This window comes from Apodemus sylvaticus, chromosome 4, assembly GCF_947179515.1.
Source record: "Apodemus sylvaticus chromosome 4, mApoSyl1.1, whole genome shotgun sequence".
Classification (NCBI taxonomy): Eukaryota; Metazoa; Chordata; class Mammalia; order Rodentia; family Muridae; genus Apodemus; species Apodemus sylvaticus.
In genome coordinates, this window is record NC_067475.1 from 29435655 (window position 1) to 29463170 (window position 27516).

The 27516-nt window shown below is 39.8% G+C and overlaps 1 protein-coding gene across 1 annotated transcript in view; it reads left to right on the plus strand.

The window, feature by feature from the left end:
- Positions 1-27516, plus strand: part of Arhgef38 (Rho guanine nucleotide exchange factor 38) — a 132418-nt gene that overhangs the window by 12631 nt on the left and 92271 nt on the right. The window contains exon 2 of the mRNA XM_052178494.1: positions 19219-19406. Within this exon, the coding sequence (XP_052034454.1) occupies positions 19219-19406 (188 nt within the window). The remainder of the gene's footprint in view (positions 1-19218; positions 19407-27516) is intronic.

Sequence of the window (27516 nt, forward strand, 5' to 3'; positions counted from 1 at the left end):
GAAAGAAAGAAAGAAAGAAAGAAAGAAAGAAAGAAAGAAAGAAAGAAAGAAAGAAAGAGAAAAAGAGAAAGACAGAGAGAAAGACAGAGAGGGAGGGAGGGACGGATAAACCGAGGGAGGAAGGAAGGAAGGAAGGAAAAAAGGGAGGAAGGAAGGAAGGAAGAACAAAGAAACAAAGAAAAAGGAAGAAAAGTAAAGTTGGTATGAGTTCCTATGGCCATTACTGAAACCTTGACTTGGTTCTCTAGAAGTTTCTACTCACAACGCAGCTTCTAAGGCCCATCATTGCTCATTCCCTCCTTTTTAAAGTTATAATTTGTGTTAATTGTGTTTGACAGTTTTATAGATATGCACAATGCACCCTGGCTATTCCCATCCAGTTCCTCTCCTGTCTCCCTCCAACTTCTGGTCTAAGTGACCTCTCTCTGTAGAGGCAGCTGTGGCCAGCATGTTTACTCTCCCTCACAGGGCTTCCCCACTCACTGCCTTGCATGCCACATTCCTCCCCAGCAGTGGTTGTACTGTTTCATAACGGAAAGATGTTTCAGAAGACCAAGGTTTGCCCTTTAGTTACACTGCTGAGCTGCTACAATTAGGACAAAGTTCTCAACAGTGCCGCCACTAACCTTTGGGGCTAGGCCGCTCTCGGTGGCAGATCGAGGTCTCCTGCACACAGGGCATTAACAGCATCCTCATCTTCTATGCAGCAGCTGCTAGAAACTCTTCTTCACATCTCTCGGTTATGACAACCAAAATGGACACTAAGTATTCCCAAATGTTTCCTGAGAGGAGGTGCAAAATTGTCAAGAGCCGCTCACTGGCACAATGGGCACTCGATAAATACTGGTTGAATAAACGAATGTGTGGATGAAAAAAATAATCATTGTCTCATTTAGCCAAAACTCCGTACTCTTAACAATAGGATGTTTATAACGGGGAAAAATGAATGCGGGCAAGATTTATCAACCTGAGCTCTCATTCTCTTCAGACAGAGAGCTTCCTTTTTTCATTCATCTTTTCCCATTAAGGACTTTAAATAAAGTCATTTCCAGAAAGCACCTGATTGTTTAGCTCCTAATTGTCCTGGCTGTGCTGTGCCACTCACAGTTGGAGTCTCTAAATCCAAACCAGCGCTACTTGAGTATTATTCAAGCTGGGTAAATATTGCTGATTTCCTTTAGAACCCCTCATTGCCAGCTTCTGCAGCAATTAGCCACCAGAGGGAATAAATCAGAAGCCTCGTGAGTGGAGAGAAAGTATTTCCCTGACCCAGGACTGGAGCTTTCACATTTGGAGAAGCAGAGGTTCAGTTCCTCCATATTTCACTGAGCACCTCACTGGCTTCCCTCCAAATCCTGCCTGACGTGCAATTATTTTCAACCTATTTCACAGGCAGCTCACCCTATTCATCTTTGTGCAGGTCAAATTTCCATTAGCTGATAAAAGATTGCACCGTGTGAAATCTATGTCCATAGGGTTCCATGCAATCCTAAACCAAGTGGGGTTTGTTTGCTGTGGTTTTGGTTTTGTGGAGTTTGTGTGTGTATGTGTGTGTGTGTGTGTGTGTGTGTGTGTGTGTGTTTTGTGGGGTATGGCAAGCATGGGGAAAGTTATAAAATATCACCTATGCTAAAACAACATTTCTAATCATATCTGGGTAACAGATCTAGGAGGAATAAAACTCCATATTCAATAATCAGTCAGTGTCTGTTCTATATGGAAGAAAAAACTGGACAGATGCTGATGGAAATGAAAAGATAGTGTCCGGTCTGTTTCTGGCTCTGTGGCTAATATGACTTACTCTTTTTCTCTCTTTTTATAAAAAAAAGTATTTTTGTGTCATGTGTGGATGTGAGTGTCTGCATATATGTGCACCACATGTGTGCCTAGTGTCCAAGCTGGCAGGAGAGAGCATCAGAGTCTCTGCATCAGGAGTTGAAGGTGTTTCTCAGCTCCCTGACACATGTTGGGAATCAAACCTTGGTCCTCTGTTGGAGCAACAAATACTCTTAACCACTGAGTCATCTCTCCATTCTGGCCTTACATTTTCTAGAAATTAAGTGGGTTTTATTTTTCTCTGTATAAAGCATAGAACTAGGTACAACTGCTACCTCACCTCCCCCTTTCTATTTTTCTATTTTTTGTTATTGGGTTTTACAGTCCTGCGACCTAGTCAACCAACGCAGAGATCGAGGCTTTGGCTTCCCCTTCTCTTTACCCTGCATCAATTGACAGTCCGTGCTAAGCCTTTTTCTAAGTTCCTCTTGATTTGCCCAGTTCTCACCTTTGTCCCAACAAGTGGACAGAGAAGACCGTTTTCCTTCTCCCCTTTTGTGCAGCTGATTGGCTCTCTTGCCTTAAGGCTCGATTGTCACGTCTCCCAAATGTGGTCCTACACAGCCCAAGTAGCCTTGCCAAAGAACCTAATCTGAGATAGTGTCTGGATTTTGTAACTGTATATAGGATGCATCCCTGGGTGGGCTAGTCTCTGGATGGTCTTTCCCTCAGACTCTGTTCTACTTTTTGTCTCTGCATCTCCTTCTGTGGGTATTTTACCCCCTTTTTTACAAAGGACCCAAGGATCCATACTTTGTTCTTCCTCCTTCTTGGGCATCATTTGATATGTGTCTTGGATATTCCAAGCTTCTGGGCTAATATCCACTTATCAGTGAGTACATTCCTTGAGTGTTCTTTTGTGATTGGTTTACCTGGGAGGCTCTCCTAGTGCATGACCAATACAGAGGGGGACACTCTCAGCCAACTATTGAACTAAGCACAAGGTTCGAAATGAGGGAGCTAGAGAAAGGACCCAAGGAGCTGAAGGGGTTTGCAGCACCATAGGAGGAACAACAATATGAGACACCCAGTTCTCCCAGAGCTCCCAGGTACAAAACCATCAATCAAAGAGTACACATGGAGCTATCCATGGCTCTAAGCACATAGGCAACAGAGGATAGTCTTGTTAGATACCAAAGGGAGGCCCTTGGTCCTGGAAAGACTTGATCCTGTAGTATAGAGGAATACCAGGACAAGGAAGTGGGGAAGGTTTGATTGGGGAAGAGGCGATGGCTTATGAGATTTTTGGGGGAGGGGAGAGCCAGGAAAGGGGACAACATTTGAAATGTAAATAAAGAATATATCTTTAAAAAAAAGAAGAAAACGAGATAGGACAATTGTTGAAAATGTTTATATCCAGTCAGTAGCAAGAAATTAAAACCATGTAGGAATTAATCTAAACTAGGGCTATAAAATATTTGTTTAATTTAGAAGCATTTCAAAGAATCTTTATGTCAATTTACATAAAATGAATAAACCTTACAATAACACTGTTTTACAATTAAAACAATCAGTTAAAATACAATTGAATGGCATATACAAAAAGTATAAATGATTTGATAAATGAAGAAGAGGAATTATAATTACAATTTGTAAGACTTAGAGTATTTATCTCAACCAATAACTGTGTAAGTCCATAAACATAATCAGATTCTTTGAAGTTATAGCCACTGTTCCATTGGAGAGTTCTAATCTACCTCAGCTACTAGTTTTTGGTTTTGATGCTTTTATATTGATCATAAGAAGAATACTATATTGTAAAATTTAAAATCTATCATAAGTAAAATAAGTCAATTTTAATTTGGAAATAAAGAATAATAATTTGAAAAAAGAACCTAATCACATCACTGCTTTCTCCAATGATCTCCTATTGTTGTGGTTTGGATAGGAAGTGTCTATCAAAAAGGGACAGTGTTGAAGACTTGGCCTCCATCTGGTAGAACCAGTCACCAAGAGGTTGCTGGGTCCTGGATGCTTTGACCTCACTGTGGAACTAATCCATTGATTGATTCATTATCATATGCCATTATTAATAGGAGGTGAGGTGTGCCTGGTTGTGACTGTAGGTGACTCAGGCAGGTGTGTGTGCCTCTGAAGAGTGTCCTGGCTCTTTCTAGTCCCTGCTTCCTGGCTGTCCTGAGGTAAGCATCCCTGCCCTTCTACGCTCTTCTGCTGTAGTGCTCAGCCTCCCTACAAACCAGAAACCAGGGAGTCAGGTAATTATGAGCTGAAATAGAACTACAACCATAATAAGTTAATTCTGCTTTAAGATGTTTTCCTTAAGCATTTTTGTCAGCGTAACAAAAAAGAGTTAGCACTCAATTGTTCTTAAAAGTTCAAGATTCCTTAAGGAAGCCTTTAGAATCTGTCCCATGACAATCTCTGTGAGCTTAGTACCTTCTGATGCCTGCCTGATCACCTATACTTCCCTCACACGGAGCTCTTTTCCCACCTAGCTTTGCAATCAAGCTCTCTATACTACTCCTTTACCTAATGGCCTGTCTTCTCCCTGCTGCCACTGAAGAGCCTGACCTCTAGGCTGCAGTAGGCTTTTTGCCTAGGTCACAATATATGGTAATTAGAAGCTCTATATTGTTTTTATATTTCAATATTGGCTGTTTTTTTTCTTAATTTCAAAGGGATTGATTTCTAGGATCAATCTAGAATAATTTTCTTTTTAATTCTTTTTATTTGTCTCATCCAAATTCTAATGTAACAGGAACGGCTTGGCAACTTGACTTTATGAAATTGTTTCCAAGCATTAAATCAGTTTTTATAGAAACACACATGTTCTCTCGCTCTCGTATTTTGCCAATGTGTGTGTGTTTAGTTAAGTTAATGCAATTTCAATAAAAACGCAGCCAATACAGGCAGGTTTGCTGCTGCACACAACCAATTTGTGGAAAGTGTACAAATTAATTCTTAAGGGAAGTGCCTAGACATCCCTGTATGTTTTAGGGAGCAAAAGAAAAATGCTGACGGATCCAGTGACGTTAATAACCCACCGTTACCTCTAGATTACCCATTATCTGACAGTAAGGGCTGTCGCATTATTCATTGTTGCATATATAACAGAATCTTCTCAAATCCAATGGATAATTTTAAATTGATATTGAGCGAGATACAAAATTTCTTTAACTCCCCTAACTAGGAAACATAAAATTATTAACTTTAAATTCTGATACTTACAATTTTATTTAACTCTGAATATATTTGTAGTTATGATAAAATTATAAATGTGCTCAGGGCTAGGCACTTTTGATATATCATCCATCTATTCTGCAGTCAAGTGACTTTATACATTGTTTGATAAACAACTGTTGAAAGATATGCATGATCCTACCATCTTTGGTACCAGGGGACCACAGGTGACTGCAAGAGCAGGTGTTATCATGTAAGACATTGAGCAAAACCTTAAGGTTAGAATATAAAGTTATAAGTTATAACTCTTTTTTACTGAGGGACAAGTAACAGACTTATAAAAATAAAAGTATGTGATTATTTATTGTCAATCAATTAATCAATTACCACCTGCTACTAAGAGTAGCAGTAGATGAGACTCAGCAGGGGCAGCTGTGTCCCTCATCTTCCTTGTTACACTTTCTTAAGAAGCAGGACATTCAGTGGATTCTCAGAAACTTCTTAGCACCATGATTACGCCTTAAGATAAATGGGAGGTAGCTGGGGTTTCAGAAGTCAATCATTGTAATGCTACAGCAGATGATAAGTCAAGGCAAATTCCCATCTCATTTGAATTCTGTCTGAGTGGTGATGAGCACACGAGGCCTGCTGTTGAGCTGCCTTTGTAGCGGTCCTTGCTAGTTCTGCTTTTTTCCCCAGCTGTCAGGTCAAGGACCTGATGGATGTATAATCAGCACCTCCTGTCCCTGGGACATTTCCCAGGTGGAGGTAGGGGGAAGGACCATCTAGGTCCTTCAGAACCAATGGCAAGTAATTCTTAGCAATACAAAGAACAAATGGCTCTTTTTGGAAGGCTGTCTCTGTGTCAGAAATGGACAGTGTGATTTTCATACTTTATCTCACCTTCTACAAGTCCCAGACAGCTATTAGTGGCTAAAAGGAAGGAAAAGGCTCAGGTTGGAATCCTGATCCCACTATTTAAAGCATTGAGAACTTGGGTAAACTGTTTAACCTCTGTGTTTCCACTCCTTCCTGGTAAAAAGGAAGGAATGCATGTCCACCCTGTCAAGGAGAGTTACTACTTATGGTCTCATGTCTGCTTCTCTGCCTTGGGTAGCCAGGCCAGTTGTACACCCAGCTGGGCTGGAGGGAGGGAACCTTATCTGGGATGGGTGGGTGCAGCCAGGATCTCGGTCTTCTGTAAAGAGCACAGAATGGCGTTGGAGAACTGGTTCAGTTCATTGGAAGCACAAAGGCTATTTAAACCTTTGGAGGGGTCAATAGGGGCTATTGGGTGAGTGTACATAATTGGCAGGGCATGTTACTGGGGATGCCTCATTTGCATAAGGAAGAGTTCCAGGTACTGCTGGGCATGACCTTACAAGGGGAAAGGACATTTATCCTGGCTACAACTCTGTAGTGAGCCACCTCTGGTGAGGCAAGGGTCTAGGGCACAGGGCTATGTCTGCCAGAGCAACAGGGCCCCTGGACAGGGGTATTAATCCTACTTCTGCCGATCTCAGGATAAGTTTTCTGGGGTTTGGATATGCCTCTACCTGACTCTTGCTTGAGGCCTGTTCCTCCCAGTCCTACAGCCCCCTGGCCTCAGAAGTACTTAAATATGACACTTCATTATTGTTACTGTTGCTAGCTTTTCTTATTTCTCCTTTAGAGATGACAATTTAGTAACACCATATGGCTTGTTCAGTGCCCTGTTCCAGTGAGGGGCTGCCAGCACTGACCTGTGCATATCTCTGTCGAGGGAAATCCTATCGCACATGCGCAGTATACCATAATGGCAGTATTTCCAATCAGGGGTTGGGGTGAGGGAGCTCCAGATGCACAGCCCAGCACATCTGGTTAGAACCCAAGTTCTTCTGTGTAATCTGTGAGTCGTTGGAGAATTTTTTATTTTTTTATTTTTTTATTTTTTTATTTTTTTGGTTTTTTGAGACAGGGTTTCTCCTCTGTGTAGTCCTGGCTATCCTGGAACTCACTCTAGACCAGCCTGGCCTTGAACTCAGAAATCCACCTGCCTCTGCCTCCGGCGTGTGCCCCCACTGCTCGACCCCTGTAATCAATCTCTCTCTCTCTCTCTCTCTCTCTCTCTCTCTCTCTCTTTTCTTTCTTCCTTCCTTTCTTCCTTCCTTCCTTTCTTTCTTTCTTTCTTTCTTTCTTTCTTTCTTTCTTTCTTTCTTTCTTTCTTTCTTTCTTTCTTTCTTTCTTTCTTTCTTTCTTTCTTTCTTTCTATATAGCCCTGGCTGTCCTGGAACTCACTCTGTAGACCAGGCTGGCCTCGAACTCAGAAATCTGCCTGCCTCTGCCTCCCAAGTGCTGGGATTACAGGCATGCACCACCATGCCCAGCTGGAGAAATTTTTTACTTGCATCTATATGATGTTCCTCCATCACTAAAATTAGAATAATATTCCATTTTTAGGTTGTAAAGAAGAATAGATATAATGAATATTTACAGCATTGGTCCTTAACAAATACTTGAAAGCGACTGTATACTTATTACAGGCTCGCACAGTGTATTATGATAAGTAGAGTGGGAATAACATTGTGTGATGGTTTAATAGAATACAAGTAATTTAGCTTGTTTTCATAAATAAAATATGGTATGTGCACACAATGGAATATTACTAAACCTTTAAAAAGTAAGGCTTTTGAGTTAGGCATTTGGTACACACTGCAGCTTAGATATAAGCCTTCGGGGAATTGCACTCAGTGAAAGAAGTCAGGCATCAAGGGACAAAAGCCGCATAGTTCTGTTAAAATTAAGTTAAACCTTCTGTTAAAACCAGAGCCGTCAGATTTGGATAGACAAAAAGCAGCCTGGCAGGGGAAAGAGAATGGGGGGTTGAGAGTTTCACTTTGGGAAGATGAACAGGTTCTGGACACATACAGTGGTGATGATTGCACCATAGTGGGATGCTTTTAATGCTGCCAAACTACACACTTCAAAACAGCCAGCACCAGGGCTTTTCTGTTATTCATATTTCGCTACAATGAAAGAGATGGAGGAAAGCAATGTAATGTAAGGGTGAGGGGAGCAACTGTTGGGCCTGTTAAATTACCGTCACTCTTGGGTCCAACTACCAACCCTCAGCAATTGGTTGACATTTTGTGTTGTGTTTCACCCAAAAACCACACACATCCCTACATTTTGTAAGAATTAGATGGCGTGCAAGACGCCTCTTGCCCACAACGCACGTCTTTGAGTTGGCAGGTGAGTATTAATCACTGTGGCTATCATTTTGACAGTGCCATCCCAAGTAACGCTGCCGGGGACAGCAAGAGAACATTTTTATTATACACATTACCTTGGAATAACATTTTTGCCCGGAAATTTGATGCAGCGTGCACACGGTGTACGATAGAAGGAAGCCAAGCTCAAGGCTGTCAGTCAAGTGCACCGCACGCAAGGTGCGTCGGAAGAGCCGAGATGCAAGAACGTAATTAACTATGAAGGTCGTTCTTCACGGGCATGCCATCCGGAACAAAGCTGCTCTCGGTTACTGGGCCTACTGCACTTACACCTCACATTCCCACTTTTGTAAGCCTCCCTCTCCAAGCGGTGTTTAAAAATCCTGTAAGACGTTATTTTAAAAGATACGGTCTATTATGTTTAAATTGTTCTACTCCAAACTCAACTCAGAATCATTCTGAATTTTGAAACACAGCATCTGACATCAAAACCTCCTCCCTCCTCTCCCCTTTCAATTACTGTAATGTTAAATTTGGGGAAATTTTTTAATATACCCAGAAAGTGTTGGATGTCTCTGTATTCTTTCTGTTTTATGATACTATGTGGTAGTTTTCTTAATTAAAGATAATCCTGACCAGGTCTATAAAAATGAGCATCATAACCATTTTAAATGTATGGTTCGATACTGTTGTATGTCAAAACTCCTCTCTCTCTCTCTCTCTCTCTCTCTCTCTCTCTCTCTCTCTCTCTCTCTCTCTCTCTCTCTCTCTCTCTCTTTCTCTCTCTCAGCCATTTTCAGCTTTGAAGGTGCGGGATAGAGTGATAACCTGACTCAGAGGTTGAGAGTGCTTGCTGTTCTTCCAGAGGACCTCCTTTGGTTTCCAGTACTCATATCCAGTGGCATAAAACTGTGTGTAGCTTCAGCTGCAGGACACCCAGTGCCCTCTTTCTCTTCTGCAGGCACCCGCAGACACACGGACACACACATGCACAACAAATAAAAAATAAGTATTTTGAAAAAGTGCAAAGAGAATACATCACTGGTCCTGGCACCTATTTCTCTCTTTCCTCTGTGATTTTTTTTTGCACGTTTGGTGTTGTGAGCCAGGGTCTCACTGTATAGCTGAAGGTGCCCTCAAAGTCCTGCCTCTGCATCCTGAGTGGTAGAATTACAACCATGCACCACTGCACTGGCTGTCTCTAGGACTTCTGACCGTTCCGGAAACCTCAGTTAAATGGCATCATATCTAGTTAAGCTTTTGTACCCAGTTGGTGTCTCTATGCATTGTGTTCTCAATAGTCACATGTGTCATAAGGGATGCCAATGTTTCCTGCCATTCGAAGGTTTAGTAATGTTCTGTTTAATGCGTTTACCACGCTGCTTATTCCTTCATCCATTGCTGAGCGCTGATGTGACCAGCGCTGTTCTAAACCTGTGTATACAGACCTCTTGAATTTCTTGCTTTCCATTAGTGTAGATGCTCATTCAAAGTGGGATCCCTGGGACATATGGTAATCTACTGCTGATTGCTTGAAGAATTACCGCACTGCATTTCACAGTGTATTATTATTATAGTAGTCTCTCCAAATCCTTGAAGGGATTTCTATGTTCTCTCTGTATTAACAACCCAGGATTCTAAGGAGTGTTGTCTTATTCTGTTTAATTTGCATTTTTTTCTTGATTATCAGTGTTGGGCATCTTTTCAGGCACACATTAGCTGTTTATTTTTGGAGAGATGTCTACTCAAGTTCTTTGCCCACTCTTAAGAATTTGTCATTGTTGAGGTTTAGAAGGTCTTCACAAAGTCTTGATAATAATTTGTAAATTTTGTCTCCTGCCTTATGGGTCACACTTTTAGTGAACTGAAGTTCTTTTTTGCACAAATTTCAAAATTGTTCATGAAGGCTGACTAATGAAACTGTGAAATTGTTGTTGTCGTCTGATCCTTTGGTGTCATATACAAGCAGTTATTGCCAAATACATCATGAAAATTTTACACTGTATTTTCTTCTGAGAGTTTCACAGCTGTAGGTTTAACTCTGAGGACTCGGGGCTAAAACTTTATATACAGTATTAAGTTAAGATTGGATGACACTTTTGCTTTGTCTAGTACCAGTTACATAAAGAATGGTCCTCTACCCTTGGCTGATCTTGGCCTCAATGTAAATAAAAGGTCTTTAATCACAAAAGAGATGGTTTATTTCCATCTTTCTAGTCTGTCTTATTATCTGTATGTCTGTCTTTCTACCCCAGTTTCAATTAGTTCTGAAGTGCAAGACCTCAGCTTGATTCTGATTCTTATGATTATGTCCCCAACTCTTTCAGTAGTAGCTGATTTGACAAAATGTTGTCCTTATACATTGCACACTCCAAAACTAATATTTTTTTCAAAATTAAATCATTTCAACTTATGTGGAAAATATCATATGAATTTGTAAGTCAAAGTTACAGTAATGTTAACCTTTTTGGTGCTTTGCTTGATACTTTAAAAAATGATTAGTTCTTTGAGAATTGCATACATTGTATTTTGAACATACTTAACCCTCTCCCTCACTTCCTCCGAGATCCATCTCCTCTTACATGCATACCAATCGGTGTCCCAGTTCTTTGCAAAACCATTGATTCCAATCTCTGTTGCCCATCCACTCTTTGGTGAATGGCTATCCCCTGGACTGGTCTATCTACCAAGGGCCACGCCATTAAATAAAGCTAGCTCTCCCTCTTCCAGCAAGTATCCTGAGAGCTTCAGATAGGGATTTACTTCCTGCTTACCTTCCCACTGCATGCCAGGATTTTGTCTTACTTGAGGTTGCATAGGTCTTGTGCATACCGTCATAACCACTGTGATTGTGCAACTGCCCTGTTATGCCTAGAAAATATTCTTTTGTTGTAATCATCCACTACCCCTGATTCAGACACTCATTCCTTCCCATCTTCCTGCTGACCCCTCAGCTCTGGGAAGAGAAGGTGTGATTTAGACATCCCGCTTAGGGCTGAGCACTGTGATGTGGGAGCAGGAGCTGAATAAACCCTCTCCTCCCCAGCTTGCTTTCCTCACAGCTTTCCTCACAGTGACAGTAATCCTGACTAAGCGCCTCTTACTTCTTTCTTCCTGTTTATGGTCTTTCTCCCTTCATGTTCCGTTCTTTCTGATTCCTTTCTCATTTCAATATTTCCTGTCTAAGATAGCAAATGCTTATTTCTCTCTGTGAGGGAAAACCTTCCAAATTTCCTTTAATGAAGATATTTGTTAATAAAATGAATGTTTATTGGAACTTTATGCTTGAGAGAATCCCGCTAAACACAGTCCTTGGGTAGTAACTCTCTTCTCTTAACCTCTGAAGGCGTGTCTTTCTTTCCTATCAGTCATTGTTACCTCTTTGTAGGTCCTTTCTTCTTGACTACTTTTACAATTCTCTATTCTTATTTTATTAAAGCTCAAAGTTTTAGTCCTAAGTCTAGTGTATTGATCTTGTCTATAATTCACTTATGATCTTTGGCTCTGAGAAACAGTGTTTTGGGAAATACAGTAGCTGCTCATGTGCTCAGGTCCGCGTCAGACTTCATGGGCCCCTCCCCATTCGTCCTATGTGTGGCTTGATGAGCAGGTCATAGTTCATGTGTGCGACACCACTGTCATCTCCTGCCAGTAGTGTTTCACGTCAGAGGCCCACTCCCTCGGGCTCTTACAATCTTTCTGTCCCCAAGGCCTTGGGGGCAAACAGTATGGCATAGATGCCCAATTTAGTCTGAGTGCTCCACAGTCTCTTATTTGCATGCTGACCAGTGTGGACCACTGTACAAGTCCTCATTTACTGCAAGAGGACCTTTTCTGGTGACAGTTGAGAGACGCACTGCTCTAGTTGTGTGGTGAAGGGGAGGCCTCTTTGCTTCATTTCCTATAAATGTATTTAGGTCTATTAATTCTCAATATGTGATGTTTTAATACTTCCAGCATGTTTTGGTATGTCCATGCAATGTATTTACTTTTTAAAATAACAATTTTGTGCCCACAGTTATTTATATTTTATTTATTATTAGGTGTGATTTGTATGTGTGTGTGTGTGTGTGTGTGTGTGTATGTGTAATGTGTAACATGTATGTGTGTGTTTGTAGTGTATTATGTATGTGTAGGTATATGCACCAAGGTGTGTATTTGGAGATCAGAGGACAACTTTGTGGAGTAGGTTCTTTTTTTATGCCTCTATATAGTTTCTGAGGATGAAACTCAAGTCAGTAAACTTACAAGGCAAGGTTTTTTTACCCACTGAGCCAAGCCTGTGAATTATGTTTTAATTTTCTATCACAATCAGTAAGTTGTACTTTTTAATATGAGCCATTAAGTTTTGTTAATTTCTTCTACCTTAATTTGTGCAGTTATGGTTCTTTTTTTATTGTTTGAAACTTGATGACTTAAAGTACAGCATATCTTCAGAAAGGTTATGTGAGGCCTCAAGAAGAATCTACATCTCTGATTACCAGTTGTAAGTGTGTTTTTTCCTGGAAGAAGTTTTGGTCACTGCACTGTGTTATAAATGCTATAGATCATGACCAGGATGGTTCATCGAATCCTGCACATAGTTTTCAAGTGTGTTGTTCCATGTGTTTTATGTCATGCCTCTCAGTGTATGTGGAGCCTGGATTTTTCTATCTTCCCAAGGAACAGAGACACTTTAATGCTATACAGTGTCTGTTCTCCCGTTTACCCTATCGTCTATTTTGTCCAGAGCAAAAATAGCCACATTGCCTCTGTTCTGATGTTTGCTCAGCATTAAAAACTAGGTTCACTCCTACTCTTTCCACTTGCTTGGGGTCTCTCCTATGAACAGCATATGGATTTATAAACACCCAGCTGCTTGTTGGCTGTTGGCTTCTCATGACTGGAGAGACTACATAGAACCTGTTCCTGTCTGACCATTTTTGTTTGTTTGTTTGTTTGTTGTTTGGGTTAGGGTTAGGGTTAGGGTTAGGGTTAGGGTTAGGGTTAGTCTATTCGTCTAGACTGCTCCTTTCCCCTTTCATTGCATTTTGTCTCTATGGGTTTTGAAATGTCACGGATTTGATTGGTTGGCCTCAATGAATTAATATATATGCTTAACTAGAAAACATTGAAGCATTAATGTCTTCATCTTATATTATGATAACGTGTACACGTTTAAAGCTCTTTCAAGCTACTGCAGTCACTTCCACGCCACCCCTCCCTGAGGTTCTGTTATCTCCCTTCCTTCCTGGCCTAGACGCTCCATATCCTAGATGAAGCTCGCCCGAAGCTTTCTGCTAACTAGTTTCTCCACTAAAAAACACCCTTTAACCTGGGTTTTCAGTCCTGCAAATGCTTGCTCAACACTGGACCCTTTGCCATTTCTTGCTTAACATCTCTTTGCCATGTGAGCTCTTACTAGCAGCCTCACTGCCCCGTCCCCCACTCCTCCCCTCCCAACTGCCACTCACTATCAGCTTGAGAATCCTAAGCAACACACTGCAACTGTGCGTGTTCCTCCTCCACCAGAAGGGCCATGAGGACTCAGATTTGTTAATTTGATGTTTTTAACTAGCTGTGTCCCAGATTGCAGAACAGTTTTAGAGCTTAATAACTAATTGTTAAACATTCAAGGAACTCAGATCCAAAATTCATAGAGGAGCAGCCAGAGTTTTATTAGAGGAAACTTGCTCTTTGCCCACCCGGAGCCGAGGCTGAGAGAGAACAGGGATGTTATTGAGCTTCTCTTGAAGTATTTTTGATGGTTTCATTTCTACTCTTCCTCCTAAGCGTGAGCCCTCTTTCTGGTCTTGATTTAAAATGTCCTACACATGAGAATCCTAGACATGAGTCTTTTAATCTAGTTAGACTTTAGTTCACATGCACACACATGTGTACACTCACACATGCACACCTGAGTGTACACACATGTATGAGAATAGAGATTGGACAGAGCTGGCAACAGAGGAGATGACACCACTATCCCACTGTGCGACACTGGGCATATACTTGAGGCTCCCACTGTGTACTGTATAACTTAGAAAGGGGACCCACAAGATGGCTCAGCAGGCAAAGGGCTTGCTACACAATCATGATGACCTGAGCTTCATCCCTGGAACCCATGTAGAGGAGAGACAATTCCACAAAGTTGTGTGTGTCTTCTCATCTCCATAAGTCTCTCTCTCTCTCTCTCTCTCTCTCTCTCTCTCTCTCTCTCTCCTTCCTCCCTCCTTCCCTTCCCCCCTCTCTCTGTTTGTCTGTCTGTCTCTCCCTCTCCCTCTATTTCATGCACACTAATAGTAATAAATACAATTTAAAACTATTTCTAAAGAAAATGGTTTTTAAAATAGTTTACTTTAAAAGTGCAAAAGGTAGTTGTAGAAAATATGAATAAGCCTCTAATGTTGAAAATAAGATAAATGAGCTATAATAATCATACACCTGTTTATGCCTGAAAGTATTTTGGGAGAGATTACACACTAAAATATAAAACAGCTATTAATACAGTGAAAATCATATTACCACCACAAAAGAGAACACAGCTACCCACAATAACTATTTACCTGGCATATGCTGTATATATATCATACTTTGCAAGTATTTAATAAGCATCAATTCATTTAAATCTCAAACTGTTTTATAAGATTGGCTATTATTGTCCTTAATTTATAGATGAGGAATTTTACATATAAAATGTTAGACTTTGCTCTAATAAATGGTAGAAGCAAAGTTTGAAACCACATTTTTCTGGCTCTGAACTCTATGTACTTATCTTTGATAATAGTTATTATTACAAATATATATTACTTTACATTTTGAAAAAAATCACTTCTTAAATCTACACCCAAATAGCAGCAGGAGCAGTAATGTTAGTAGCAACAAACACATAGCTCATTCTGTGTAGAACCTGGCTACCAGTGAAGGAGGCCTTCAGTCTCCCATCCCCCAACCTCCATTACCACTGAACTTCTTTTCAAATCCTTTGAATGCATAAAAGACCAGGGACTTCCTCATGTCTGGACCCTACCCCAGCAAGTTCTCAGCATTCCAAAGCTCATCTCAGCCCTCACCCAGACGTCCATATTTATTTTCCTCTTTCTTTAACATCTGACCTGTCCATGTTCGAAACACACATTTCTCTTGTCTAGCTGTCAATTATGAAACAGTGGAATAAGCATTTGCCTTGGGTGGCCAAACACTGAATTGGATGTGTCTGGAGATAGGATGATTATATCCCAGTAAGCCTATCATGAATTAAAGATATGTAAAAGGAGAATTCAAGTAATAAGGATAACATATAGAACATTGCAGCTTAACTTAGGACATGTATCCCAAACTCATATTTGGGCACAGTAACCTAAGGACAGTGTAAAGTGTGGCTATTTGCCACCATACACTGAATATTGTATAGGAAGTGAAATACAGAACAGAGCATGTTTTTGCTTTCAATGCTAGAAATGCCAGCGATTTAAGGAGAACCTGGTCTAGACACTATAGACTAAGGAGTCCTGTGGCTTCCATGCCTATGGGGAAGCCTAACACCTGTGTTGTTTTTGAGAGTGCACACATGAGCTGCTTGCTGCATTCCATATTCCCTGCAACACGGTAGCAGTTGTCGTTTAAATTTGGCTGTGAAGGCTGACAAAATCTAACAATTAAATTTGATAAAAATGGTTTAAATTCATCACCTGCACTCCAAGAAGAATGTCTGTGGGTGTCAGAAGTGGAGAATGCCAAGGAGAACCACCACACATTGCTACTTGAGCACCCAGGGGTAGGTCTTTGGTGATAAGACTTAAAGGTTCTTTTACTCTCGGCGGCAGCATGCTGGTTTTGTAGCTGCTTGCGGACTGTGATGGTAGCCTCTGGCTGTGCTGGGCTACAAGTACGTTTCTATGTAAAAACTTGGCGTAAATCAAATACACACAAAGTTTATTTTGTTTTGAAGGCGAGAGGGAGCTTGTAAAAGAAAACTTGGTGTCCATGGTAGGTACACTGTGGAGGGTTTGTTAGTTCAAGAAGAGGAGCAAACATCAAGATGTTTGGAGAGCTGACCATAAAGTGATGCAAGATGAATCTTTGTTCCTGTAATAAACTTGAGTTGGAAGAACAAACAAAGACATCCAGGAGATTGTTCAACTCTGGGTTCTATGAAAAGGTTTTTCTTCCTAAAAAACACTTTTGAAATTGAATATCTTGACCAACACCCTATGTCAGCTTAAAGGGCTCCCCAGGGTCTACATTTACAGTCAAGTTGCTAAGTAACACTAGAAAAAAAAAACTAAGTCGTTTTTAATTGAAAAAAGTCTGTTGTTCTATGTTTCAAAGTGCAGCAACTGGAACATGTGGGGAAGAAAGTTAACATGGAATCGTAAGACTGGAATTTAGAACTGGAAGAAATCTGGGGGCATGTTTTAGGGGTTTTTCATTGTCAAAGATAGGGAAAGGTCCTTATTAGGTTCTTACATTATATGTATATGGTATACTTTTTTTTATTTTTCAAGATAATGTTAAGTAATAGGACTCTATCTGGACAGGTTTGTGAGCTCTCTGCCAGTGACATCATTTTCTGTGCTATATTTCATATATCCCTAAAGATCCCTACACATTGTCAGTCTCCCTCTGCTCACATCTCCCACCAAGTTATTGCCCTATGGATATGTTTTAAATAACATTGTATGCTTTAATATATAATATATAACAGATACAAATATATTTTATAATATACGATATATTAATTACATATATAACACATATATTCTATATGTATTATATAATGTACAATATGTAACATAATATTATAGTATATTATATTATAACATATATAATATATATCATACACATGTTATATATGTATTATATAATTGTATCATATGTATTATATAGTATATGTATTGTATAATATATAATATACAATGTATTGTAATGATTATGTAATATATGATATAATTATATACTAATATGTAATATGAATATATTACATGTTCATATATATGACAACCGTATAATAATATATAATTTATATTGCACATATTATATACAATATGTAATATTATATGTATAATATATGTATATATTATACATGTGTTTTATATATATATATATAATATGTAAAATTTAAAGTCTACTTCTCTATTTCATTGCTGTTGCTGCTGCTGCTACTGTCATTAGAATGTTTGTTTAACATGTACAGTTCCTGGATTTGATCCCTAACATTGCATAAGTATACAAACTTAGTGTGTGGTATATACTTGTCATCCTAGCACACAGGAGGCAGAAGCACGAGGACCAAATGTTTCGGATCATCCTCAGCTACACAGAGAATTCAAAGTCAACCTAGCCTCACAACACAATCACAACAATAAAGGCTTCTAAAAGCTGAGTGCATTGTCTGCTAGCAGCTGTGTCTTCCCTCAGGAAGAGACAACTCTCCTTTCAAATCGCATACAACCAAGAGTGATGACACAGCACATAGTCTGTCTTTTTAATTTGAGGCTCTAAAATACAGGATTTTTCCATTGGCTATTAAAAGCCTGACCAGCAAGCATAACCAATTTCCCCAGGTAAAAACAGAAAGGCCGCAGACCCCGCCTCACCCCAATGCTCAGTCTCTGTCCTTAGACAGGTTCTATCTTTCGATACAGCTCATCAAAAGATTATGTCTTTAACACGGAGTGGCATGCAAAACTATATGTTTTTATATGTCAGTTGTCTTCCTTAATAAAGGAAAGATTGATGCCAGATTAGTCCAATTTGATGTTGGACTTTCTTTTACAAAATTCTCCACAAATATTTGAATATGAACTTTTCCAAATTTCTGGAGTTGGTCAGGCAGGAAGAGAAGGATCGTTGCTTTTTAAAGTGTCTACTCATTCTTGGGTAAGCCTCCTTATGACAGACCATTGAACTCCCTTGGACCTTCCCGCCTCCAGGAGTCCAGTAGCTTTCTTTCCAGGGCTGGCCAGGTGAAGGGCTCTTTATTTCCACTTAGGTATATGCATTTAAAAAAAAAACTTTCTGTACAGAATTTCCAAGATCCTTTTGCAAAGTTTGTCTTATTAACGTTGAAGATTTCGCAATATCAGTTACAAGAATAGTATTAACCTTAAATGAAATAAAATTATGTCTTCAATTGCAGAGACTAACATGAAAGTTAAACTTCAATATTGAATCAGACACATGCACGCACACACACACACACACACACACACACTCCTGATGTCTATGACTACTATGATTTGAAGTCCTGGTCTGGTCTGAACTTACATTTAGTTCGAAGTTTCTAGAGTTTTACATTGTTGTGAGAAGGTTTTCCTTGACGGTTTTTAGTCATTTACCTTAATGTCCCATCCAAAAACTTTGCTCCATGAGAAGTACCATTAAATCTCAACCTCTTTATCCTGTGACTTTTTTTCAAGAAACCGTCAAGTTGGTTCAATAATTAAGCAATAACAGGATTTACACAATGTCAAAGATAACCCATGAGAAATCATAGTTGGAATATATTTAATTTCCCCATTATGGAATTAAATATATGCAAACTATGGGTTGGATTAGAAATGCAAAGAAGAAGAAGAAAACCAATTGTACACCATCCATTTTCATACCACTGAGTATTATCTACTGTATAATTGTTTTTAGTAGTAGGGACAATAGAATTGGGACATATTTCAATTCCTAATTAATATTTTCCTTGGTTTCAAAAGCAAACATGTTCAGAAGTTCTGAGTTGGGTTTTTATGGGTCCCATTTCAGTTTTGTAGACAGACATTCTAGCAACAGGATGTGTCTGATGTCCTGACCTTTAAATATCATTTCACGATAATGCTAAGCAGTTCTCTCTTGTCTTCTTCTTGTTCTTGATTTTAAAGGATCCCTGTCTAGTGGGGAACTAATTTACGATTTCTCAGGAGCCACTGCTAAGATCCCTAAGCCTTTCTTCTGACTGACAACAACCCTGCATTTCATGTTTTGAAGGAAAGAGAAACCTCAGCCTATCATCTCACCAGCTTAACCTCTCACTCAACCATGTTGTGTTGTTGTTTAACAGAAAAGATGACCCCACAGGCCGAGTGCTCCTCAGCAGAAACTCCAACAGCCGAGGAAGAGCAACAGGTGGGGAGGATGATGGCAAAGCGATCCAAGATCATCAGGGAGCTGATACAGACGGAGAGGGATTACCTCACGGATCTGGAGCTGTGCCTTAGAGAAGTGGTCCAGCCACTGAGAAGCAAACAGGTGAATGTGAGCTTGAGATTGCTCTTCGTTTTCTAGTATCTTCTCTCAGTCTAAACAGACACAGCAGCACTGTGATGTCCAAGCACCAAACATCAGTGGGGTGACCAGTGTTTCTTTCTCAGGGCTTCTAGTCCTAAATTCAGAAAAGAAATCAAGGGGTTGTAATTCTGGTACAGAGGAGCAGAAGTTCTGTCTCTGTGTTTACAAGAGAAACAATATTCTCAAACACAGTGGGAAAGAAATTGACAGTTTTGTTTTTTATTTTGTTTTGTTTTGTTTGTTTTTTCCACTATCATGAAATATTTGTCTTCTTCCTTTTGGGATTCAATCCCAAAAATTCTGGAAATGGGCTTTCAGCAATCGTATAAGTATATATATATATATATATATATATATATATATATATATATATATATATATATATACTTAAAACTATAAGTAAAATTCAACATAAAATTAACCTGGATGTTAATAAAAAAATTTCTTTTTTAGTAGGGTTGAGCCTAAACAAAACTCCATGTTTATAAATGAATAATTCTTCCCCATAAAGGATTTTTCCGGGAATCATTTTGCAGAATGTTCAGCTTAGAATGGGAGTACACAGACAGTTATTTCACTGATTAATTCATCACTTATTAAATGCATGCTCATTGGCATTATTCTCAGCTCTGGGCCCTTGTGAGGTTTACTTTTTAGTGCAGGTGACCAGCTCATGCAATAAAAAATAAACAATCAAGATGAAACTATATTAGGTGGAATTAAGTACACCAACTAATGTGGGGAAAGAGGTTGAAGTGTGGAACAGGGTGGTGGCGTTTTTATCCCAAGTGAGGTGATCATCACATGCATCAGAGCAGGCGAGGGAAGTAAGGGAGGGTCAAAGGAGGGCAGAGAACAGAGCAAGATCCTCTGCAGCTTGGTAGGTGGTTCTTGTATATAGTCCAAACCCTTCAACAACAAAGAGAAAGCAAATGAGAAAGCATTCAAAGAAAATCACCTACAGTGGCTGGAGACTTTCCAGATATCTGTGGACTTATCCACACAAAAATGGACACTAACATACAGACACAGTAACAGACAGATAAACCCAGACATAGACACACAGAAATACAGACATGCATACACAGTCACAAACATAGACATACAAACCTAGTCACAGATAAACACAGACACAGACACACATAGTCATACAGACACATAGACATATAGACACACTCACAGACACAGTCATAGTCACAGGCACAGATACACACAGACACACGGACATAGTCATAGGCACAGTCACAGACACAGACAGACATACAGACACACAGACATTCAGATACTGTCACAGACAGCCACAGCCACAGACAGTCTCATATAAATACACACAGAGACACACATATATAGTTACAGACACAGACACATACACACAAATAGTCATAGTTTCAAATATAGGTGCAGACACAGTCATAGTCATACCTACAGAGACAGCCACAAACAGATACAGTCACAAACAGAAACATACAGACACAGACAAAGGTAAACACAGACACAGTCACAGTCACACAGTGTCACAGTCACATATAGACATTCACAGACAGACAGACACATACATTTTCATACAAAGATGTGCAGTCTTACAAATATATTTTCATTCAATAACTTATTATAATCTTTTTTCATGACTTCTAATTCTTCTAAGTGTTTTTCTGCTATTCCTGATCCCTATATAAACATCTCTTTTGTTTTTCTGTCTGTTTGCTTCTTAAGGGTAGATCCTCAGAAGCGGAATTGTTAGAAAGCATATTTGGGCTAAGCATGGTGGCACATGCCTTTAATCCCAGCAGTTGAGAGGCTGAGGAGGGTGGATCTCTCAGTTCAAGATCAGCCTGGTCTACCAAGAGTTTCAGGCTAGATAAGGTAACATAGGAAGATGCTGTCTCAAAAACAGTGTAATTATGTTGTTTGGTTGTTTGTTTCTAAATGTTAACTACCAACCAAATTAGCAGGCCATCCAGAGACTGCCCCACCTAGGGATCCATCCCATATACAGTTACAAAACCCAGACACTATTGTAGATGCCAACAAGTGCTTGCTGACAGGAGCGAGAGGCTCTGGCAGTGCCTGAAAATACAGATGGTGGATGCTCCCGGCCAACCACTGGACTGAGCACAGGGTCCCCAATGGAGGAGCTAGAGAAAGGACCCAAGGAGCTGAAGGGGTTTGCAGCCCCATAGGGGGAACAACAATATGAATTAACCAGTACCCCAAGAGCTCCCAGGGACTAAACCACCAACCAAAGAGTACACATGGAGGGACCCATGACCCCAGATAAATATGTAGCAGAGGATGGCCTTGTTGGATATCAATGGGAGGTGAGGTCCTTGGTCCTGTAAAGGCTCGATGCCTCAGTTTAGGGGAATGCCAGGACAGGGAAACGGAAGTCGGTTGGGTTAGTGATGGGGGGGGGGGGGAGCATGTGGTAGGGCATTTATGGAGGGGAAACTAGGAAAGGTGATAACATTTGAAATGTAAATAAAGAAAAATATCTAATAATAAAAAAGAAAGGCAGGCAGATTTCTGAGTTTGAGGCCAGCCTGGTCTACAGAATGAGTTCCAGAACAGCCAGGTTTATACAGAGAAACCCTGTCTCGAAAAAACCAAATCCAAAAAACAAACAAAAAAAAATCATGTGGGGAGAAATAGAGGAAGGAGCCTAACATCAACCTCCGGCCTCCACTCCTGCTCACACAGGTGAGCGCATATGCACACACACACACACACACACACACAGAATGTAAAAAATAGAAGAAGATGAATAGTATACAGTGTCATCTATAGTCCTTTTGCTCAGAAAGAAACATGGCAAGCATAAAATTTATATTTATATGTAAAAATATGCATGATAAATTAGCACAAACATATGCAAATGTTTTCTGAAGTTTGGATACAAGTTAGAACCTTTTCCCTGTGGATAATATATTCATATTCATTCTTATCTTAAACAATAAATATTGAGTGGGAAAAATGGTTCTTTGTAATTTATAAATAGAGATTGTGAGTTTGAAGAAAATCATATTCATGTTATCTAAACACGGATCACAATTTACAATGGTGTAGACACGTGTACATTAACCGTTGGTTGCTGTAGGCCCCCATGGCAGAGACTAGGTTGAGTGGTTGTTCTATGTAACATGCCACACAGATGCATGCCTAAAGTAACTCGTAGATCTTTCTGGTGCCCTCTCCACCTCTCTCCCTATCTCATCTTCTCCGCCCATTATTCATAACAAGAATTCAGAGTTTAACACATAATGCAACCTTGCTGCTGTTGTGGGACAAAAGACCAGATTACTATTATGCTAGCTTGCTAGAACATAGGCCTACAGAACAAGCAGAAATATTTTAACTAGTAATGACCAAAACACATTCAACTTTTCCAGTTAGAAGGGTGGCACTTAGAAGCAGACACTGTTTGATAAGCTGTTTTTCTTAAATGTGTTTGATAAACTTTTGTCTATATAATCAATAGAGAAACTATAATGTGTGGGTAAATGTTTAGTGATGAAGTTTTTTGTTTCACAGAAAAAAAAATTCTTGTCCAAATTGTCTTCTCTTGTTGCCCCTTCAAAAGACACTGCATTTATTTTGCTTAATAAGCAACCATGGGATATTTTCTTTCTCTCTTATCTAATGCCCAGCTACAATTTACATCTCTGTCCACTTCCAAAAATTTCAAGTTGTAGTCTAGACCTAAAATTGTCCATTTCAGTTTAGTGACCACAACATTAATCTCAAAGTGAGTTACTGTTTAAAGTCCCATTTGTTCCATGATAGCATTCTGAACTAAGTGGAATGATTTAGTTGAGTATTTTAGACATGTCTTAATTATTCAATCACTACACTTCACCCATAATGTATCCTACTCCACTGCTTTGTCCAGCATGGGATACAGTTCCTGTCCCTGGAACATTGCCAGGCCATTGATCCCCATGATCCCCTTGTGCGCTGACGATGGCTGTTGGCCTGAAACTGATCTTCTCTCTCTTATATTTTACTTTCAATCTCTCTTTCTGGAGAATGTATTTTTCCTATGACTCAGAGCTAATCAAGACATAATAAATGAAACAGATGTGGTTCTCTAATGAGGGGTGGAGGTGGTCATGAAGCTGTGGAGGATGAGGAACAGGCCCTCTGCTTGGCCTTTAGGACCGTGGGAAAGGGTCTAGATAACATAACCACAAAGGTCATAAAAGCCTACATGTTCCTTTGTAGAAACAGTTTGTTGTGAGACTTGGGCTTGAATTTGGGATCATGAGGAGACACATGGACCCTCTGGTTCAATGACTGATGCATTAATTAGCCAGGGTGAACTTGGAGGCATTAAGGATAAAGAGTTAAAGTGGTCTTGAGAAGAAAAGATATGGATAGGATAGGAAGGAATCTATAGAAAACAAGCAAATGATAGATGGGGTTTATTTTATAGGTGAGAGGCTTATATATGATCTAGAAACAAATAGTACTAGAAGGAGAGTGTAAGAGGCCATGGAATTACTAGGATGAGGAAACTAATATTAGAGAATTAAACAATGATGTATAAGTATATAAGAAGTGAGCACTTCATTCTCCTAATTACTTGAAGAATTGGAGATGATAAGGTCTAGAGAGATACTAGAAAGAGAGAGCCACTTTACTTAAATAAATTTAAAAATCTTGTAAGGAATTATTGTAATTTAAGTAGTTTGTGACCTTTCTGGTCTTACATGAAAGTAGTTACTAAAGACTGCTGTCTGCTGTACCAGGAAACTGTAAGAGCTGTGCCCAGCTACCCGTGAAGAACAGGAAAAACCTATAAGGAAATGTGCTTTTGCCTTGTGTTTAGTTTCTGCCCTAAGGAAGCAGGGGTTGGAATTAATGATCCAGGATTCACAGAATGTACGAAAATGTAAGGACTTCTAGAACAATTATAAACAATGATCAAAGCCTTGATGATGTATAGCTTTAGTAAATAAAAGACTGGGTTCAGGCTCTCTGGTCAAGAGAAGAAAAAAGAATGGTGTCACAGGAGAAAGGAAAGGGGAAAGGGAAACGAATAAGGGGGAGAGGAGAGGAAGGAACGATGAGAATCCTCAGACAAGGAGCGAGCACTTGAGCTGAATGCTTGCATCCACTACTGACTCGAGTCATCATTGAATCAGTGCTGCTCTCATTCCTGCCTTTCTCAGGACCCTCCTCACGCTGAGGCTAGACCTCAGCACCCCACCTGATGAAAATCCAGTGTGCAGAACTAGAGTTCTGCTAACCATTGCCATTAAGGGAAACCAGGAAACAACATAGCGATACTGCTGAGTTACTTTTTACAATTGTATGCCAATCTACAATTACTTCTAAAGGAAACGCTTAATTAAAATGTAATTCTCTTATTTTTTTTCTATCTCTTTCCCTCTCATTCATCTAAAATCATCCTTGTAAATGTGTGCATAATTTTATTTGAAAGGATCAGTTTTACTATCTTTTACAATATTCATTCTCTCATGTTTTCTGATTATTTTTTTAAATTTTATTTATTGAATATCATCTTCATTTACATTTCCGATGGTAAAACCTTTCCCTATTTCCTCCCTCCCCAAAGACCCCCAACCCCTCCTTCAATTCCCTGCCTTCATGTATATGCCCCTCCACCCCACCCACTCCCACCTCCCCCCCCTTGATTTCCCTTTGTTGGGGTATCTATTGAGCCTTCACCTGGCCAAGGACCACTCCTCCCACTGATATCCAACAAGGCATTCCTCTGCCACATTTTTGGCTGGAACCATGTGTATCGTGATTTTTTTTTTTTTTTGGATTTGGTTTTTTTCCAGACAGGGTTTCTCTGTATAGCCTGGCTGTCCTGGAACTCATTCTGTAGACCAGGCTGGCCTCGAACTCAGAAATCCACCTGCCTCTGCCTCCCAGAGTGCTGGGATTTATAGGCATGCGCCACCACCCACCCAGCTTGTACCATGATTTTTTAAATGATATTGAAATGAACTTTTAGGCATAAAGACACATATTAGATTATGTAGAAGAAACATTATAGTGTGTAATAACCTCTCAATGTGTCTGATGTATCTCTGGGGATATAATCAGAATCCTGTCTGCACCATGAAAAGGTCAACTCACTTTCTCCTATCTCTTCCTTCTAATCTATCCTCTCCCTTGTGAAGCCCAGTCACTCCTGAGACCAGACTCCTTCTCTATCACAAGACCTCACAGGCTTTAGTGAATGCAGAGATCAAAGGCAGGATGGCTACACAAAACCAAAGTATGTCCAGGAAACAAGAGAGCAGCCCAAGTGTGAATCTGGAGTATTACATTCACTAGAAATCTGAGAAAATTAAAAATTAACACCAGCTGTCTGTCACTTAGTGCCTGTCACTAAGTCAGTGGAGCAATGGGCCAAAAGAAACACGCTTGAGTTTCGGACCCTGCTTTATGCTAGAACTTTCGAGCGACTATGCTGATTTTAAGTATTGTATTCTTGTTGGAAATTTCCTTGAAATATTGGTACAGATATCCCTTAATATTTTTTTGAGAAATACTGATTTTCATCATTCATAATATATGATCACAGTGATGAGTCCTGTGATTTATAGGATGAGGTTAGAGCTTCAGATTTTTGTCTGTCTGGTGTTTGTTTTTGTTTTGCTTTGTTTTATTTTTAAGCAAAGACTTAACTATCCCTTCAATGTAAAATCTAATGCTTATCACATAATCTAGTCCATTATCGTCAATGATAAGGCCAGACTCTTAAAATCCCATGGTGCAATCCAAATGAAGAACAAACAAAGACACCAGTGGAAACCTGGGTGTGGTAGCTCACACCTGTCACTCTAGTGCTTAGAACATAGACCCGTGGCTCCAGCTGCATGTATAGCAGAGAATGGCCTTGTTGGACATCAAAGAGAGGAGAGGCCCTTGGTCCTGAGACTCCAGTATAGGGAAATACCAGGATAGGGAAGCAGGAGTGGGTGGGTTGGTGATCAGGGGCAGGAGAGGATGGGATAGGGCGGGTTTGGAGGGGAAACCAGGAAAAGGGAAAACATTTGAAATGTAAATAAAGAAAATATCCAAATTTAAAAAAAGAAGAAGAAAAAAAGAGAGACGGGTTCATCTAAAGTTTAAGGATATCCTAGGCCATATAGGTAGATAATTCAAAGTCACCCTGGGATACTCAAGATGCTGTCAGAAATAGAGAGACAGAGAGAGGCAGAGAGAGGCAGACTGAAAGACAGATACAGGGAGACAGACAGGAAGGAGGAAGGGAGACCTCAAATGTCTCAGTGGGCTTTTCCTTACTTTTCTAAAGTTTTATTTTAGTTTTAAAATATATTTTATGTGTGTTGGCATTTTATCTACATGTACACTTGGTGCCCAGGGAGGCCAGAAGGCATTAGACCCCTCTGGGCCTTACAGATAATAGTGAACATCCACACAAATGCTGGGAATATAACCTCAGCCTTCTGAAAGAGCAGTCAATGTTTTTAATTGCTGAGCCATATTTCTATCCTTTAAAAACCTCATTAATAAGAGAAAAATCCTATGTTTGTTGGAAACTATAGTTAGTTATAGACTGGAAAGTTAACTTAGTAGGTAAAAACAAAACAAACAAAAGCAAACAAACAAAAACCCACTTGTCACATAAATGAAGACGAGTTTGGATCCACAAAGCTGTACATAGTAGCACATATCTGAAGTCCCAGTGCCCCTAAGAGAGACAAGAAGCAGAGACACAAGAGTCCCTGGAGGCTCAAGAGACAGTTATCCTGGTGTATGCAGTCTGGAATCCAAGACCCTGTCTCAAACAAGCTGGAAGATACACATGAACACCAGGAGTTTTCTCTGACCTACACACACACACACAGAGAGAGAGAGAGAGAGAGAGAGAGAGAGAGAGACAGACAGACAGACAGACAGACAGAGACAGAGAGAAACAGGGAGAGAGAAAAACAGAAAAAGAGCCACGTGTATACATACAAGTTTAAAATACATAAACTAAAATAGAGTGTCTTAGTCAGGGTTTCTATTCCTGCACAAACATCATGACCAACATGCAAGTTGGGGAGGAAAGGATTTATTGAGCTTACAC